The sequence below is a fragment of the Temnothorax curvispinosus genome, unplaced genomic scaffold (assembly GCF_003070985.1).
Source record: "Temnothorax curvispinosus isolate PA1 unplaced genomic scaffold, ASM307098v1 QBEX01006981.1, whole genome shotgun sequence".
Lineage (NCBI taxonomy): Eukaryota > Metazoa > Arthropoda > Insecta > Hymenoptera > Formicidae > Temnothorax > Temnothorax curvispinosus.
The window spans coordinates 190047-209488 of NW_020216761.1; the positions used below are offsets into that span (position 1 = coordinate 190047).

At 41.4% G+C, this 19442-nt stretch overlaps 1 protein-coding gene across 2 annotated transcripts in view; it reads right to left on the bottom strand.

Moving 5' to 3' along the window:
• Positions 1-1148: 1148 nt before the first annotated feature.
• LOC112456582 (tetraspanin-17-like) overlaps positions 1149-19442 on the bottom strand; it is a 28179-nt gene continuing 9885 nt past the window's right edge. The window contains exons 4-8 of one of the 2 annotated variants that reach the window (XM_025019232.1): positions 19156-19254; positions 15458-15586; positions 15288-15338; positions 8768-8884; positions 1149-7364 (exon numbers count right to left, since the gene is read on the bottom strand). In XM_025019232.1, the coding sequence (XP_024875000.1) occupies positions 7296-7364; positions 8768-8884; positions 15288-15338; positions 15458-15586; positions 19156-19254 (465 nt within the window). In that variant the 3' untranslated portion in view covers positions 1149-7295. Of the gene's footprint in view, positions 7365-8767; positions 8885-13579; positions 13691-15287; positions 15339-15457; positions 15587-19155; positions 19255-19442 lie in introns of both variants that reach the window. The other variant, XM_025019233.1, reaches the window with a different exon arrangement.

Below are 19442 nucleotides of genomic sequence, written 5' to 3' on the forward strand. Positions count from 1 at the left end.
GGGGAAACGACTGGTTTTCCCGCATGCGCGAACCGCGTAATATGATAACAACATAATAATCGTGTAATTAATGCGGGTAGTTAAACGTCACGCCTATGTATTTACATGCAGCCGGTCGGAGTACTCTCGTCCTAGATCGAACGAATTTCACGCCGCACGTACGCCGCGCCGGTGACTTTCGAGCAATTCTGTCAGAAACTGGGTCACGCGTCAGGGGAAGCTATCGTGTTTTGACAATGAAGAGCCATGCGAATAATCCTCTGACGGTGAACGCGTCGCCGTCGAGCGTCGCGAAGCACGTCTTGGCACGGCTGCACAGGATTTCCTGGGAGGAAGTACGTTTGAATAAACAAAAGATTCAGAGATTTCAATGAACGGTCGTAAATCTTTATAAATCTGATAACGGTAATTAAATACTTTCCTTTACAATAAAATACTCATAATAATTGATAAGCTTATCGCGTGGAGGCATTGCCGTTTTCGACGTAAACATAGGAAAAATTTATTTGATAATTAATACATGTATATATTTTATATGCATAATTATTCTTTTTCTGTAATAAAAGAAGTATAGTCATCTAGTGGAACGTGTGTAAGCTTACCTGGAAAGTTGCGGAAATAGCCGGTATAACTGCGGTTATGAACTTTGCGTTTGTCCGGTTACCGTTTGATGCTACAGCCGATGAAACCGTGTGTTTTATTTCCTGTTCATTTCTCGATCGATAAATAATAAAGAACGATTTATTTTAATATATAATTTCATTTTAATGTATAGTCAACACACGCGCAATATTGATATACAATTTAATATACTTTATTTAAAAAAAGTATAAAAGCTACGTAGAATATAATAAGACATAAATAAAATTTTATAACATGTTTGTATAAAACTGCTAAACAAATTATGCAATAAACATTAATATAAGGAGGATATGTATTCTATGTTACTTTATGTTTATTGATATTTCTAAATTTTTCCGTATTTTTTTTTCAACGTGTATGCGTTTCATGTATTACGCAAAAACATAAATATCCCTAACGAAATTGTGCAAAAAATATCAGTTATCGTAATTTTTATTGACTCACACGTCGACGGGTATAAATGTCCATTTGTTGCCCATAAAAACATTACAGTAATCTCTTAGCCGTTACAAGAAAAGTATGTGACTGTATTTACATTAGTTCAATTACAATGATTACACTTAGGAATACGTGCTATTTACCTATATTACATATGTATATAGTCGCACCGATACAATCGCAAATTATCAAAAGGTCAAACACCACAATGGCAGTGGTCGTTGCAATTATTTCAGAGACGGTTCGAAGCGCGCGATTGACAAACGTGGGTATATATTTCTCGTAAACGTTAAATCGAGGCTATATTAAAAATAAGGCAGTACATAAATCGTAATCAACTTATATGAGCTTTCCCTACGGCGTAGTTGCCCTTTTTAATACAATTAACGAACCTGAATTCCGTGACCCTTTTTCGAGGATTATTGAACGCATTCGTGGCATGAGAGGTAAGCTTCATTACGATTTCGCGAAATAACGAAGCTCTCGTTTTGCTTTCCTCAGAATTTTTCGCTACAATTTAACGAAGCGAGGATCAGTACGATCGAAACAGTAAGAACATCGGTTTTGTCTGATCAGTTTAGTCTACTCGGACGTGTTTAGCTCTTATTTATATTGGGTGTACAAGCGCGTGTACTGTACATACACGAGCCATATAAAATACAGATAAATATAATCGTGCAGCGTAATTGCGGTGGCCCGGGCTTCGCGAATTTTTTCGTTATTAATTACGTTACTTTGATCCTTTGAATAACATCGTACATCGAGTTTAAATTGAAGAGCTCCAAACCGCTTTAAATCCACATTAAACAACGTGGAGTACGCATTAAAAAGCTATCGATCATATATTTTTTACGATCACCTTCTCAAATTCACTGAATAAGTGTCAAATTTGTCTGCACGTTTTTGGCACCATAAGTGATTTAGCTCGGTTATCACGACACGATCGTACGCGGTTACATATTTACAAGATTCGGATACTGCCGATCGGCTAATAAACTCCGTTTTATAGTCTACACGGAAAGAACATTATATTACATCATCTTTGTTCACCGTAACGGTGTTGGTCAAGCGATTAAACTATCCCTTAGTTCCTTTTTCTTTTTTTTTTACAAGTATACATATACAGTATTTACACGAATTTGAAAGAAGGAATGTAACGTTGTAATCGTCCGTAAGACATAATAGACGGATCGAATAGTAAGATTTAAATTATCAGTTATCTCGTGTGTTAAGTTGCTGGGTCATTGTCGACTTACTTTATGGAGGCAATTACGAATACTTATCAATAACATTTAAGTTTTACTTCGTGCATTGCCATTGATATTGTAAGAAATACCTTAAATATTATTAATAAATTGTCAAGAGCTTTCTTGTTCTTAATATGATACACGTAAAAATTGTGAATTTGTATAAAAATGAATTTATCGCAAGTAATTATATAGGATATGAAAAAAAAAGTAAATTGACAAATGATAATTGACATATCACGTGGATTAAAGCTATATAAACGTATATATAGATAAAATTAAATAAAATTAGCGAAAGAAGGAAAAAAAACAACGAAAGCAGAAATGTAAATCATATCTTTATTAATAAAAAAGAAATTATACGCAATTGTCATCACAATTGAAAGGCGAAATGTGCAAACGTTTATGAGACATTACAAAGATGCGATGACGAATCGTGCGTAGAGAGACTAAAAACTTGTCAATTCGTTCGAATACGATACGAAGTATGAGAAACTATAATGCCATTTTAGAAGTAAGTTAGTCTTTAAAGTAAACCTGGTCTCGGATTGTAATTTTCGTAGGACGGCTGCAGCGTAGATCTCTCGCGAATAACTAAAATTAAACCAGATTACTGGCTCGATCTTGTGGCAACGATTAGATACCTTACAAATCTAAATAACTGATATTTAACGACGCGATGTGAAACGGAGAAACGCGATGATCGACGAGCTTGATCCGCGGCTCGGATCAAGCACTAAATTTAAGGGGGAAAAGATTGATAAGACAATCTTGCGGAGACATATAATAACGGGTAAAATCGTGTATACTAACTTAACGTTCGACGCACTACAGTATATCTTCAAATCGAAACTGGTTTAATTCGTGTCACGTGATCCGTATATTCTTTGGCAAGATTGCTTGTTGCGGTTATCTCGACGAGGATATCGGATCAGGTTAACAACTCGAGTTAATGGGACGATGCACGGGCTGGGAACGTCGGGTTTAGCAAATTGTTTCGACGATTTTATACTAGACGTATGTATGTATCTGCTTGCAAGCGCGTGCTTGCGAATGAAATATATAGAAACCGCAACACACTTTGCATATGAGTTACACATCGTTACGTATATCGAAATATATATTATATATGTATATATTTTTTGTTTAAGAGTAAATCTTATTTCCCTAGAGATGACTCTTTTTTTTCTACATTTCAATCTTGGCAAAATAGATCATTGCAGGTCGGTATGTACACAGTCGTCGTTAAAACGTGTACGCGTCTGCTGCTCATATTGTTAACGTTGAACACATGAGAGGAAAAGAGAGAAAGAGAAAGAGGAAAGAGGGACAACATTCAAACAATTATATATAAGAAGAGTATTATTTCGAGAGTATTCGTCTTAAATAGCACAGCCTTTGCTAAACCCGCTTCCGCACTCGCGTCGATGGCTCGTAAAAAATTACAATCGTCGGTTAACTTAACTTCTTTACTTGCGGCGAAACGAGCGACTAATTAACGTCACGGATCACAGCATCGTGTATTCACGACAGAGAAGTTCCTCGGATGAGCCAAGATGTAAACTCATACGGCAAATTTTGTGAAATAACAACAACGTTCCTCTAACGAGTATCTCTCGTTAATTATATTAATATATTCGGCTATCTATCGTGACGCGACGAGTTTTACAAGGAATAGAAGCGTCTTAAGAGAAAGATATTGGAATGACATATTTCGCATTCATGCTCGAACCGCTTAGCAACAGGTATTATATCGTGCAATCGATTGGCACGTAGATCGACCAAAGACAATGCATTTGCGGTTTGCGGCGCTTAAAGAGAGCTTTCTGACGCAAAACGCTGAAACATAAACTTAACTGAGAATACACGCTTGTTTGTAAACTGTCTTTTTTTATATGTAAGCGTTATTTGAAACAACTTAATTAGTTTTAAATTAATTAAGAATTACGCTTCAAATAATACATCGCATAGGTACAACTTGCATCGCGTAGTCACAAAAATCGGCAGTTTACGCATACTGCAAGTCAGTTTTGCGCGCGGGCCAGCCGCGTAAAAATTTCCTTATCACACTTTATTACCAAGTTTTCGGAAAAGTGTCTTTTTTGTTTGCAGCAAAACAATAAATTTTCCAACATTCGGGAAAGCCTCGCGAAACATTTCCTCAGCCATTCCCGCAAACTTTTGCTCCCTTGTTGTTAAGTTCGAGCATAAATAAATACATAGAACCGTCATGTTTCCCAGCACACAAGATTTATAAATATTAACAGCCCAAGTTAGCCACGTTATGCCACCCGCGTCTACTCGCACAGTATATAATACACACTACCCCATGTAATTTACTACACGATATAAAATGCGGTATTTACCGCTATCGTATTTACCATCGGCCCTTCAGCAGCACATGTCGAAGTCCCTCGATAATATCTTTTTCGTGAGATATTCCAAATCGATGAACACTCAAACGGTTATTGTAATTTATGACTGTATTTGTTTGCGCAAGCTGTCATAATTTTTCCCAGCCTGAAGCGTTAAATTTGTCGTATGTACATTTCAACGGGAATCTTAAAGATTAAATTGTTTTTAAACTTAATTATATTAAAAAAATATATATATAACGAAATATAAAGAATTACTTGTTACGTCGAAAGTCGAAACTCAATGCACTTGTTGTTTGTGCTCGCAGTTACTATAGTAGCGATAAATAGTCATGATTGTAAAATCGAAACAGGCTTTCGACGTGCTTCTCGATATACGATATGTGCGGTAGACACGGGGTACGACGGACATCTGGCCCAACGATGGAGGGATGGAATGTAATTCAGGAGGAATCGATATGCCCGAGGTGGCCCAGTGGATCCATTACTGCGTCGTATTTGACGACCAATTGGGAACAAGGGAAAGTTATTGTATACTTGTGTATGTTGTATGGCTACCGTTCTCTATCACGGCGAAAAGTTGTTGCTGAATTCTTGTGCGGTGAAGTCGACTTTTCTCGTTCACCGCGCCCCCACGACGACGTCACGTTGACCGATCTTATAATGGCTCGACACATTGTAGCTCGCGAATCCTAGGCGAAGGCGTTCGTCTGTCTTTTCCTATCCTAAATGCGCGAAACGTATCTACTTTTTTCATCTCCAGACAGGAGGACGAGATTTCGCAGTCGACCGTGTCCTGCAACGGTCGAGCGGTTCCGCGCGAGCCCGGAAGGAGCTGAGCTGGTTGCATCTATCGTTTAACTTCACTAATTTCGTTCATCTTTTGTACACGTTTTGTACGACTGAACTCCAATAGAAAATATCCGATTAACAATAGTTTGCGATAATTGACGATCAGGTCTAAAAATTAACTGCATCATTGACAAACTTGATTAATTAATTCTAATTGATAACTCCTTTAAATTATGGCCTCGATTTATATAGGTAGAAAACAGAAATGCAGTTAACCACGATTAGCGACGATAATCGATGTTGATGCAATCAGCCCTAAGGCGTCTCGAGAGAGATCGAATTGCGAGTACCAGACACCACGGATGAGATTCCATTGTTTGCCCTAGGAGTATCGATTTTCCGTGGAATCGAGTTCGCTGCTTTGAGTGTCACTTGTGATCGCTTGTTGACTCGTCGATTTGAGAAGCCTGATATACCAGAACGAATATATCCGATTCGAAAATATCCCTTTTGTACAATCATCAAACGATTCAGTCAAGCTAGCTATACTTCCGTTACTCAAGACACTTGTAAGTCAAATCATATATATATTTGAGCAAAATTCATTTATCTTAAAGAAATACTAGTGAAAAAAATATATTATTGCTGTACAAAAATCTATAATAAAATTTTTTCGTACAAGGAATATTTCACGGATTTGAGTAACTCATTAAAAAAAATAAGCCCTTCCATGATTTTCGAAAGATTCAATTTTGATTATATTAGATTTGTGTGAAAATTTTGAAGCAATCATTGCAAAGGGGATGCCTGGAGATCTCGCAATTCTTAAGAAAAATATTTTGGCGCACGTTTCCTCGCAAAAAAGTAAATACGTTTCGCAGGCAGCAACGTCGAGATGAAACATCGAGACGTTCCGCTTCGGTGATGAAGACAAACGTTACATCGGATATTTCGTGACGATGTACTGCGATGCACTCGTCGAAAAACCTTCCTGCTGAACGCTTGCGTCGCGACGACCAACGTCTTCTCGTCGACGTCGTTTGATAGCGAGAGAAATTGATCTTAATTCAAAGAAATGTATACGTATATGGCAAGAAAAATTTTCTATTTCTAATATCCGATTATAATTTGCCAAAAATTGAGATTGGAATTAAATATATTATTAATCTAAATTTACAATGCCAATTTTTATTTTTGTATAAACTGTGTTGATCCTCATTTTACTACATGTATTAATATGTAAAAATTTATGTCTCTATTAATCCTTGTATAAAATACAATTAAATTATACACAATGCCACAAATAAATAACATGTAGATATCTTTAAGTTTTTCATTACTTTTGGCGATTGCTCCATCTGTATCTGCGATAAGAAATCTACTCAAAAGCGACGTTAATCAGGGCGCGATAAGACTGAACTTCGAAAACAATCAATTTCTCTCATTATTCGACAATTCAGACGATTAATCGATTGGACGGTACGGAAGGAGCAGGACGGGGTCGTCGCGCGCGACTGCAAAGTTTCTCGGATATTTACAAGTCGAAGGATTCGAGCGGTGCGAGTCGCAGCGCTATCGCGCGGATCTGATTATCGTCGGAGAATCGCAATCCGGTCATCGGTGTTGGCTCGATCGTGAAAATCCTTCGAGGATATCCGTCCGCTCTTCGTCTGCGAAAAGATCCAATCGATCCGCTCGCTCCGGAGCTCCGAGTCCGCGTCGAGACCTTGTGATTCGATCAACGTAGCCGGTTAGCATCTATAAAGACAAGATGCTAGACTGCCGTGGGGGCACGCGATTGTCAATGCCACTTCGCCTTTTGCGCGAATATATCCGCGCGCAAATTCTGCGCGAAGCAGATTCCCAGAATCTGAAAACAGTGAGAACACTCCGTTTATCGCTGTGCCGTAAAGCATCCGCGAGAATTAAAAAGAGAAACGCTCTCTTAGCATTTTCATAAAATATTCGCGAATGTCTGAAACGTTTCAATTGATATTCGATATAGTATTCTAAAAGTAGAAATAATATTTCTCTTGTTACCGTCAAGACGGTTCTGAAGAATATTTCATAGAGAGAATATTCTTTTAATTTAGCAGAATAATTAAAACGATACCTACATTTGCTTTAATCGTCCACTGTATTCGTGAAACGATGTATTATTTTTATACTTAAAATAACTGATGTATAAATGATGTATAAATAGTCTGCATTAAATCAGGTTTATGAAAATGCTAAAAGTATATTTATAACTACTAAAATTATATAAAATATATAAAATTTACTGATATAGAATATATGAAATTTATCGAAAGAATTTATCGATAAATTTTTTAGTTGGAAGAAAACTACTGAAATTAAATTGATTTAATTCGCTACCATTTAGTAGTATTTGTGCTCATGGTGAATATGCATACATCTATAATTTTGGATAATTGGATACACGTACGTACGTATAATTAATCTGAATAATTAAATCATACATCACATCGAGATGCAATCGATAAGTTCTAATAGAACGAGCAATATCAACATGCTTTGAGCAATATCAACATCTACTTGACACATACGTTGTAAGGGGAAAATTCATTACGTAAAGTAAGCATGAATTTAAAATCCTTTAATAAAATTCAAGAGAGGCTCAATATATTACGCTGATAAACGCACTTGCGCCGCCTATATAGCTACGTGTTATTATGTATCTCGCATCTACTTTACGTCTTCCCGCGTGTAACACTGCGAACGAAACTGGTAACAGTCAACGTTGCAAGCACGGATAAAGTCTCACCTTATTTCCTTTAGGGCATGCAACGGCTCCATAATACAGCGGTCCGCATCAACGAATATACATCGCGAGAAACGTGCTAAAAACTCGTTTTAACACTCTGAATCAATGATGGCAATCTTGAGCTACATAGAATATATCTGAATCGCAAATTGAAAATTAAGCGAGAGTTCGCACCAAGAGTTTGAGTTTTCCATTACGGGCTGAATTTTAAAAGAATCTTAACTACCGTAAAACGCCCACACGCGGTCACTTGAAAATAACGTTTTTCGAAAATTCTCGACCAAGATTTCCACCTTGACGCCTCGCAATTGACGCTTCATCATTTAACTTAGGTCATGTCAAGTGTTGAACGTACGGATTCCAAATGTTAATTAATCGCGAGAGAGTCAAGTCGCGAGGTACTTCTACGTACTCGTCGAAAGTTTATCGATGCGTGCCGAAGATCGGAGCTTGTACTTATGCTAATGCATTTTACCAGCATCATATACCTGAGTGAATGCTGTGCCAACCGCACCGCTGGCAATCGCGAGGAGATTTCGTTCTATCCATTCCTCGCCGGCCTGTATGCAACCTTTTTCATAAATCACTTTGGCGACCTCAAAGTTCTGCAAAAGAAGAAAAGGAAACGGCTACTTTGCTTACCGTCAGCTGTCCCCCTTTCCCCGGGGGTCACGCTACTATTACAGTTGTTAGTCCAGGACAATTTTCCGATGGTGGTGGTGGTGGTATTAGTTCCGTGAAGGTTTCCGTAGAGAAAGTGAAAGGATAGCTGCACCGTTGTTTATGTAACTCCGGTTTACCGTCGATCGCGTCAATCGGTCGCTATTTTAATGCGCGCGTGTCGCAATCCCTTTAAACGTTCGTCGCGACGCGTTTCGCGTTTCGCCATTTACGCGAATTGTGGTAATAATCGAGGCTAGATTTAACGATAGCTAATAACCTATCAGCTACGACGTGAACATGATTCTTTAATTAAAGTTTCATGTTCGATATATTTTAAGTCATATCACAGCAATCTTATTCTGTCCTTCCGACGAGACATTTATCGCGAACGAATTATAATGTTGACACGTCGGTGTTTCGCAAGATTGCGATGCGCTCGAATAACCGCGCGCGGAACGCAAAAACTGCTCGCAAATGAGAGCGAGGATAAAATCCACGATGATAACTCTCGGTCGCCCGAAGACGAGAACTCGCGAGAACACTGAAAAGGTCAGGACTGCTCTCGGTTTTACATCCCGCTTGATCTCGTTCTTCGTTCCGTTAAGTGAAAACTCAATAAGGTACTCGGACTCCAGTCGACGTGTTTTCTCTCTGCGCGTTTTTCACGATTCCGTCGCGAGAACTATATCACTCGGAGGGAAGCTCGTCCAGGAGGAGCGAAAGAACGGTAACGTGCGTTATATACGAGAATGACGTTCTTAAAGGAGCGATATCCCGCTCGGTCGTGGCCCCGAACAATGAATTTCGCCGCTTAAATTTTCTAGCGAAGTCTCCGGCCGGTAACTTCAATTTCCAGTCATATAAAGGTAGCAACTTGATTTATTAGGAATGGGTAAGGGCTGCGCCGGAGGGGCGCAAATCGAGCCGGGATCGTAAAGTGGATCCAAAGGAGGAAGAGGAGGAGGAGGAGGAGGAGGAGAAAGAAAACGGAAGGAGGATTTCGAGCGGAGGGAACGGAGGGCACGTACGTACTCGAGAAAATATATATACACGTTACAGCGGCGGGTGCGCGGAAGGCGGAAAGAGGAAGCACGTATGGGGCATTTACGGGGTCGGGGGACGGTAGATAGGGGAGGAAAGAGGGATCCTAAGTAACAAGCCCATTCTGTTACGCCGTGCCTCGCGCGTTTACCTTCAAGGAGCCAGGGAGTAACTACGCGAGGCTTTCAACCTGCTACTTCATTTACACCTTCTATACCTCTCCGCTATCCAACTTTTCCCTTAACGTTGTCCTCTCCGTCTCCTTCTCGATACGCGGACGATATTGTGCGACTGCCTCATTAGCGGGGCGTTAGATGCCCTAATTACTTAAGAGTTTTCGTCTCTCGTTCTTCTCCGCCACTCTTCCTTTACGTCCCTTACGTTGAAGGGTCTCCCGGTGCGGGAACTGCTAATTTATTCTGGCTCTTCAACGTCGCGCGCGCGTGTCAAAGCGGCCGACGATGCGCGCGATGACAGCGACGAGATTGGGGAAGACCGAAGGCGGAAAATAGACGACGAGGGTCTGGTGTGTACCCAACGTGACTTTGGTTAAGCGCAGTTAATTGAGGCTCTGACAGGGCGTAAGCTACGAGTAGCGAAAATTTTTCAGCGGCGCGACGAGAGAAGATTAATTTGACGGTGGAAAAAGCCTTCCGAGCCAACGTGCCACTCGTTTCTATTCATCTCTCCACTGTTCGTTCAGCTACTTGCCAACATTTCTCACTCCACGACGAGATCCTTTCCCGGGCGTTTTTCGAGCCGCGCCGCGGGATAGCATAGCGCGGCGATGGCAGCCTCCTTATTTTAGCGTACTATAATCTCCCCGTATTAGCATAGATAACATCGCAATTCTGGCGCAGTACAATCGCGCGCGCTAGCGTATAGATAAGCGCGCGATTATAGCGTAGCATAATCCCGGGCTCTAGCCTACTAGTATAATCCGGTGATTTTAACGTAATATGATTTTGTGCCTCGCCCGGGTCGGTTGGCCTTGTATGTACGTAATTCTGACGTATAATTGCTCGAGCGATACTTTATGGCTGCGATATAGTTTGCGATAATCTTCCTCAATCAGCATAAAGAATCAACATAAATCTTAGACATTCAGGTACGTGGAAAATCGCTAAATGCAATTTTAGATGCACTTTCTGTCCGCGCAATACGACACATACATTTTTCCCAAATCAATTTACCATTCCATTGAGTCGTTTATTAATTTCGTAGCTATCATATTGACGAACCGACGGTTAGGTTAATCGTATTTTAATAGCAAATTTAATGATGAATTTCTCGATAATTTTCGATTAAACGTGTCAATTAATGTAATATTAATGCGCGCCAGTTTACCAGCCGATATGTCAATATGCAATCTTGTTGCGATGTAATTGGATGCAAACACACCGTCCAAATAACAATAAAACAATAAAACTCGCGCCGGCCGTGAAATTGAAATTTGAATAATTAGCATGGAATTAATATAGTCGCGCCAAGAGAGAAAAACGCTCGATGTTTATGACGCGTAAACTGGTTCTTCAGACGTTTGTTGCGTATCGAAGTGAGGTACTATATAATCGGTCTAGCTGTCAAGATTATCCAGCGAGTTGGCAGTAATTTACCATACTGATTACGGGACGGGAAAAACTCGTATTATTGCATCGCGTGCCAGCTTCGTATAAACACTTTTATAGAATAGTTGCAAGGTGCACGCGCTTATGACTTATATTTCTATCTTCATTAAAGTATATAATGCGCTTAACTATGCGGAAAGTGATGTTTCCGAGAGGAAAGAGAATGAACGAGAGGCGGTTATTGAACGAAATTATGCGACGACAAATTAACAATAATCATTGAAAATTTTAAGAGATACGCGATAGTCGTGATATTTGCGTAAGAGTATACCGATGTGTAAAGTGTAATATGGGAACGTATCGATGAGATAATTGTTATCTAAATATTCGTCGCAAGTATTGGCAGATATTTGAATTGGCTAACTCTGTACACTCGATTTTTGCAAAATCAAATCTACATGAGTACACATATTTCAATAGAGATGATATTTGTTGCACAACGTACTCGCACAAATGAATCAATTGTAAATAATGTGAACTGCGTTTTGTTATGAAGAACAAAATTCTCTCGGACGAGTACGCTTCGATGTATACCATATACCACGCATTTCGTTATTACACGCATTATGACGTTTTTGTTTAGAAGCGGGATATACATAGTACTTACCGTATCGATTCTCCCTCGAGCTATCGCGTATCGATACAAAATGCATCGCCGAGAATATACACGTCATTCTGATACTTATACTTACTTACTATCTGACCCATATAATGGAGAGATATGTTTATAAGCGTACGTAACAATAGTAACATTTCTAAATTTGACAATGCGACAAGCATTATACGCTATCGAACAAAACGTAAGCAGAACTAAAAACGAGAAATAAAAACGATATATCAAATTTGTACATAATATCGTGAGACATATTACTGGGACATTGTCACGAATCACCGGATGTCTTTTTTATTGATTCTTTGCGGATCGAATTCGAAATCGAATTTCTCGCAATATGAGAAAATATCGAGCTTCGCGGTTAAAAGAGCATTCGGCGGTGATTTCCGAGACGTCCCGTGCAGAATTTCGTCACGTCTACATCTAACATACATGCGATCATGTTCGTAAACAGCGAATCATCTTTACCGAGGTAACCGAGAAGCTGGGGAACTGCAACTTTCTCGCGCGTGTGCCTTAGTAACCATGTCGCGTCGCAGCTGAGACATGCCACGCGGAAAGCACGCGTTTAATGAAATTAAAGCTTTTTAACGGTAAACCACTTTGCATCGCTCGGTCGATCGCGCTCCGCCTGCCCGCCGGTACTTGGCCCAAGTTTACTTTTTCCGGTCTTTGCACCGCGCGTCGGCGTAAAAACGGATCGATCGGCGCGTCTGGAATATTCATCACACACGTACGCCTTTAGAGAAGTAAGTAAGGCAACGCCATTAAGGCGTAATAGCGGCGCGTTTACGTATTAGACCGTAGAAATACACGCTCGCGCGCGGATGTCACGCCGAGTGCAACGAACGATAGTCCGTATATACTTTCCTTTCCTTTCCGTGACGGCGGTCGTGCTATCAATCTCCGGCTGCTCGCGAGCGTTATATTGGAACGGTATTTCTCCCGCCGCGCCGCGAAATTCATACGCGCGCGGCGGTGTTTCTCTGAAAATCCTCGTTGCCTCGTATATTTCTCGCGAGATTCTTCGTCGCCGCGCGCAATTCCGCCCGAATAAAATAGGAATACTCGCGGAAATAGAAATATCACTCGCAGATTGCTGTTTACGTAGACAACTATATTTGAAAATATATACATTATAGAATCGGTATCTATAGACATATCTACCTTCTTCAGAATTTCGTTTAATATATCCTGGCGCGATTCTTAGCAAACTCGTGAAGCGTTTACGTATATAAAAAGTATGGTATTTTAATTTACAGATTTTTTTAAGTGGAATATTTTGCGGCAAAAGCGATCGAAGAAAGTTGAGGCTTCCCAGCTTAACGGACGACAGTTTTTAGGATTAAAAGTACCTGCAGAACCATGGTGCTGACCACGGTACCGGCGACGGGTACGAGGTTCAATTCTAGCCACTCCTCACCCGCTCTTAGGCAACCCCGCTCGAATATACTTCTCTCTCCCGTCTGCATTGGCCCGAGGGAGTAAATAGAAATGGTTTAAAAAGCCGGTAACATACAAGGGTGCTTGCTCGAGCTCAGAGACTCGAAATTACGCCGTCGGTTGTGGGCTGCGGTCCACCGATAACGCGCGAGCAAGCATCGATACTATACATTTTCGTTCTCTCTCTCGCTCAACGACAACGAGGGTGTGCTCTTTGGGCGTGAATGAGAAAACGACTCCCGTTTTCCTCTTAATCGCGACTCACGACATACAGATATATTTTTATGCCGCTGCGCGAGAGAACCCACAAAGCACGCCCCAAGGGGGAGAGAAAAACTTAAGAGGGTTTATCGACTGACGCGCGGGCATAACTTAGCGGTTTAAACCACAGGGGGGAAAGTAAGAGAAATGTAATAAGGTGTTCGTGATGCTCGCCGTTGCGTGAAGCGATCCGGTGCGGAGTGTGGGTGCGGGGTGTAACGAGGGGGAGACGGTATTCGCGATGGTATACACGTAACGTCGATTCTCCGTCACGTGTAGCAGATTTTTGAGGAACCCACCCGCGGGGATTCAACCGCATTTGAAATTTATATTCTTATTTGCAAATTGTGACCAAATACGATAATCGTCTCGAATGTAATTTTTATTAATTTGTACACGGCACACTCATAATGGGTGAATAATATCGGTGACGTTTAATACACCGGCACGGAAAAAGCTCTTTATCGTTATTTATTTAGTCGCATTTTATCGGTCCGTAACGCATCGCGGTGCACATTAACGATCTCCCGACAAAAAATATAATTAAGCGACGAGGGCTTCTCTCGATGAAAGCGTAATTAGCGAAGGGGCGGACTCCGAGCCATTACATCGGGAATGATATACCTGCTCTTAAAATAAAGCCTGCACAGAAGTTCTTATCCCCCCTTCCTCTCCCTTCGCTCTCTGCCACCCCTCTTCCCTTTCCTCTCCCTTCGTCCCCTGGACTCGACTATTTTCTCTCTAATTAAGTTCCACAGTTTCTTGACCCGGATCGTTTTTGCCCGCGCTTGTAGACATTGTGTAATCGTGCGCGCGCGACCCGCGCAAAACTACCCCGGAGAACTACCGCTATCTCGAATCTGGCCCCGTGCGATGGAGCGCGATTCCAAAGACAAATTATTCGGCCCCTCCGAGGCACGTTCCACTTGGTTTACCGTACTTTCGTAACGGCGGCACAAAATGACGCAAGTTTCGAATCGGAAACAAGGCGAAACTAGGATACCACGGTCGGAATGTTACGGTCGGGTGTCATTCGTAATATGTGGATGTAGAGTATGTAAGTTACGATAGTTACGAAATAGGTAAAGGAGTTTAAAAGATATGATTAAAAGAACTTTTTGGATGGGATGAATTTAAAGACTCACATTAAAAACGCGGAACATAAGAAGAGACGAAAGTAGAGTATAATATTTAACCGAAAATAACATGTTTTGAGAGAAAGTGGTTTTCGTATCTTTTATAATCATGAACTTTTCAAGTCCGGTTTTCTAAACGTTATTTGTTATACGACAAAGGTAAATATTTTAATTTAAAAATTCTTAATCAATATTAGCGATAGAATAAAGATGTTATACTTACGTAACTGGGCTTTCTTACATCATAACCGCATTGTTTATTTTTAATGATTTCCTGAAACAAATAAAAGGAGAGAAGATTTGACTTTCAACCGTAGAATTAGCATTCGATGGGAAATGATTTTATACAGCGGTAGCAATCACGAGTACTATAATCAGTATGGAGAAAATTACATTAGGTTTTCGCTTGCAACAGCTAAAAGGCACGCCGCATGCTTCCCTTGAGCCTATGTCGCTTGACGAACAATTGAAATAATTGTTGCGGTCCCAATCCCTCGGACCCTCAATGCCGCAACACTGCAACTGAAAAATAAGACAACAAATTTTATAATATTACGATATAACGTGCTTCTATATGTTAAGAGAAACCGCTAAATTTTGAATTGCTTATAGATTCCCACACGGATTCTTTGATCTACACATCTACACAGAATTTCGTCGTTTTCGATGTAGTAGTTTGGCAGGAAACTCATCGCAATTCGTTCGCACAGACAGTTCGAGAATATTATCCTCAGGCGAGGCTGAAGTCAGCGCCGATATGATCAATCGCGGTCGAATTTGCAATGAATATCACGAGCGGGTATGAATTTCAAACGTCGTCATAAATAATTCCGATGACGCTGGAAATTCAGACGAGGCAATATTAAATACGCAACTTAAAGGATAAGATCGTTCGATAAGCGAGGAAGAGAGAACGTCGCGTCCGGTTCAGAAGCACCAGGCTATAATAAGCGTATAAGAGAACGAAATTATCTCGTTGCAAGGAGCCGGGTATTAAGGGAAGAAGAAAAAGTCTGTGGGATCATGTGAGTTGGGATTCGGCTCGCAACGAGGCTTGGCCAGCGACCGAAGTCCCGAGACCTTCATTAAACCTCAATATATGTTTCCTCTACGAATCCGAGATGCTTTATTCTTCTTCCTCGGCTACCCGTATGTGTCCTCGTTGGTTAGTTCGGTAATTTTTTCACGCTAATCCCGCCGGCCAAATGGCCAACAATGAAATGTTCTCTTTATATAAAGGATACCCGATAAATTTTCTCCTAAACATTAATTCTGCGTATAACTGTGTCATTAGTAGTAGCGTCATTTGCGACAGTCGTCTACAACGGGTAATTAATTCGTAGATCTTGCAGGCACTAATTTATTTGGGAAAATCTCTTGCCAATAAGTATAACATACATTGCACACCGCCAGTTAATATTATGCTATATATGCATTTGATTAATCAGCCGGCAAGCGCGCACACGCGTATCTCGCAATACTATCGTATAATTAATTAACCATGGGAATATTCGTATTTCTCGGTACGACATTCGCGCCGCGGACGGGAGATATTTCACGTTTAATTAAAAGGCATAAAAATGAATTACCCGACGCGAAGTGTATTAGATTCTCTCGCCGGGGTTAAAAATAGAGAATCGATACGGGGAATATCACGAATTCAATTATTAATAACGGGGTTGCATGATGTGAGAGCGCCTCGCGTTTGTCGTTTCGCACGTACTTCGTACGAATTCGATTAATCAGGCGATTCGTTATCGCGATATAAGAAGTGGCTGTCACGCGAAGCCAATATTATCGAGAGGAAGGGAGAAAGGGAAAGGACAAGCGTCGAGCACCGAAAGATAATATCAGGCGGATCCTTCCCCTGGCAACTACCGTAATTTAAGTTGATTTGTTTTCAGCGTGCTCGTTTTATTTTATTTCAATTATTCGTTGCGGTAACGTTTCAATTCGTTCCAATCAAATATTCATAATACGAAACATGGGCGCGTGGAATATTCATACGAGATGCGAATGCGAGTCGAGTATTGAGATACGAGATACGAGTTTCCGATTGTAGCTGGATTTAATTATTATTCGCTCGATGGCCGTACAGGCTGTATCAAGAGAGATCGACAACAGGCGCTCCGCTCGATTCGCCATCGATTTCTCTTTGGGCGAGAATTTCGCCGTAACTGGCAAAGCTTAAACTGATAGAGAACATGTAACACAGTGAAACACGCAGATAACAATTGGAATTCACGCGAATATAACGGAATCTTCAGTTCGTATTTCAATTCGTTATCGTTATTGAATCTCTTGACGATCTCCGAACGACAACAAGAAAATTAACTTCGACTTTTTGGTCAGGGCGCGTTCAACGTTGAGGAACGGCGCGGCGCGGCGCGGCGCGCGCAAAACGGTATTGCAGAATGAAATATTCTGCCACGGAAGAATCGACTCGAGATTCCTCCAGGGACAGAATTTTTCTCGTTTGCCGACGTACCCGTCTCTCTTGATACATCCTGTATATCGATCGCGCCGGACCGAACCGGCCGAGTTGAGCCAATTGATAAGTGGGATGGCGACGGTAAATACGCTCCGCGCCACCGCACGAAGTCGAAGTACTAAGCATTTCATTAACCGCCTATAAATGGTACCGAGTGAATCCCGACGGGATCAGACAATGCGGTGTATGGCAACTTGGTGGTGCCTCGGTTTCCCCGGGGCTGATAGGATTGCCGGAATTGCGCGCCGGCATACCGGGCGTCCCTATTGAAATCTCGTAAACCACAATTGGTCGGGCGACCATCGATTAACGAATTCGACGCTATCGCGCTCTCGGCCGAAATCGACTGTCATATCTTCAAACGGAATTATCTTAATCCTCGGAAACAACGTTGAATCTGTATATCTATGAGTGTACTATGGTATTTTACAATTTTTATCTGCGCGCGTGCCACAATCATCTTTCGCATTGCAGCGTCTATAAATCTTATAGAGTGCCTTGGAACTCGAGTATCGATATAGTTGCTCTACTCAGAAACGTATTCAATTAATGCAGTTTCTGATAACTGATGTTAATTAAACTGAGAAAAAGTATTATGCCGTGTCTTTTATCAATCTCATATTATTCAATTTGTTAAAATGTGAACCGTTGTATTAACTATGACAACACGACGATAGTTTGGACGCGATGGTTTGCCGATGATGGAATCGTGGTGGTAATTCAACGCTTGCGGATTCATCAGCGGTCCCGGAGCCCGCCGTCCGCGCGCATTCAAACATTAACCGAATCAGTCCGCAAATGTTTCCGTATGTCTCCGCGTCGCGCAATAATTTATGTGTGTACATACATATTGATCGATGGATCCGCGGCAATCTACGTCGCATCTACATGGCTATATGAACAGCGCAAACCTCTCGCGGCATGTTTCGATACCGACCTTCATCCATCCTCCGTGGCAGACGTCCGCTTTTTACTCAAACTGAATCCCGCTAACCGCGCGACGGATTCGTCGGCTAAATTAATTCTCGCGGTTCCGCTGGATACTTGGCCGAACGTAAATCACTGTCGCGCTCCGCGCGCGCGTTCGTAAAGTATGGCGGATCGAATGAAATTTTCGGTGGATCCGGTTCGGCAGTGTAACGTGTGGTTGCAATGTGCGAGCGAGCGCGTGTGCGGTTTACCGTCGACTAGCTCCTACTGATAGGATTACCGAAATTGCGGCAGTGTACCCGGGCGGTTCTATTGAAATCTCATAAACCACAATTGGATAACCGGATATCGATGGTCGAACGCTACTATATTACGCGCCATTTGGGCGCTGCCGCGTGGCATTCGGAATCTGGATCTGGCCAGATTTTCGTGCTGCGGCCGCGGCGACTCGATAAAGTTTGCGCGAGCTTCCGCGTTTCGGAAACCGCGTCTGACCGCACGATTTCCTGCACTACTTGGAAATGCGAGCACGCGCGCTTATTAAGGCCGCCGCGCCGGTATACGTTCGGCTTCGGTGATTCGATACTTCGACGGGGTAACGAGCACGAGGGAAGCACGGATTATTCTAGTTATATTAATATAATGAAGAATCCTGATATAATCAACTTGCCCAATCTTCTTGAATCCAATCGATGAGGTTCTGCTGATCGGGATCCTCTCTGTAGTGGATGATGAACGCTTGGAAGCCTCCCGTAGCTTGTGACTTTATCTGCGATGAACAAAATATCGTATTAATTAATGTCAATCAATCTGTCTTTTATCAATTAATTATTGTTCTAAGATCTAGCCTAAAATTTTTTAAATCAATCTATCCCAATTTTGTCGCCCGAAACAAGAGAAAAGAAAAGTGTCTGGATATAAGACCGTATACACCGAAGACCTCGTAGTCTCTACGAA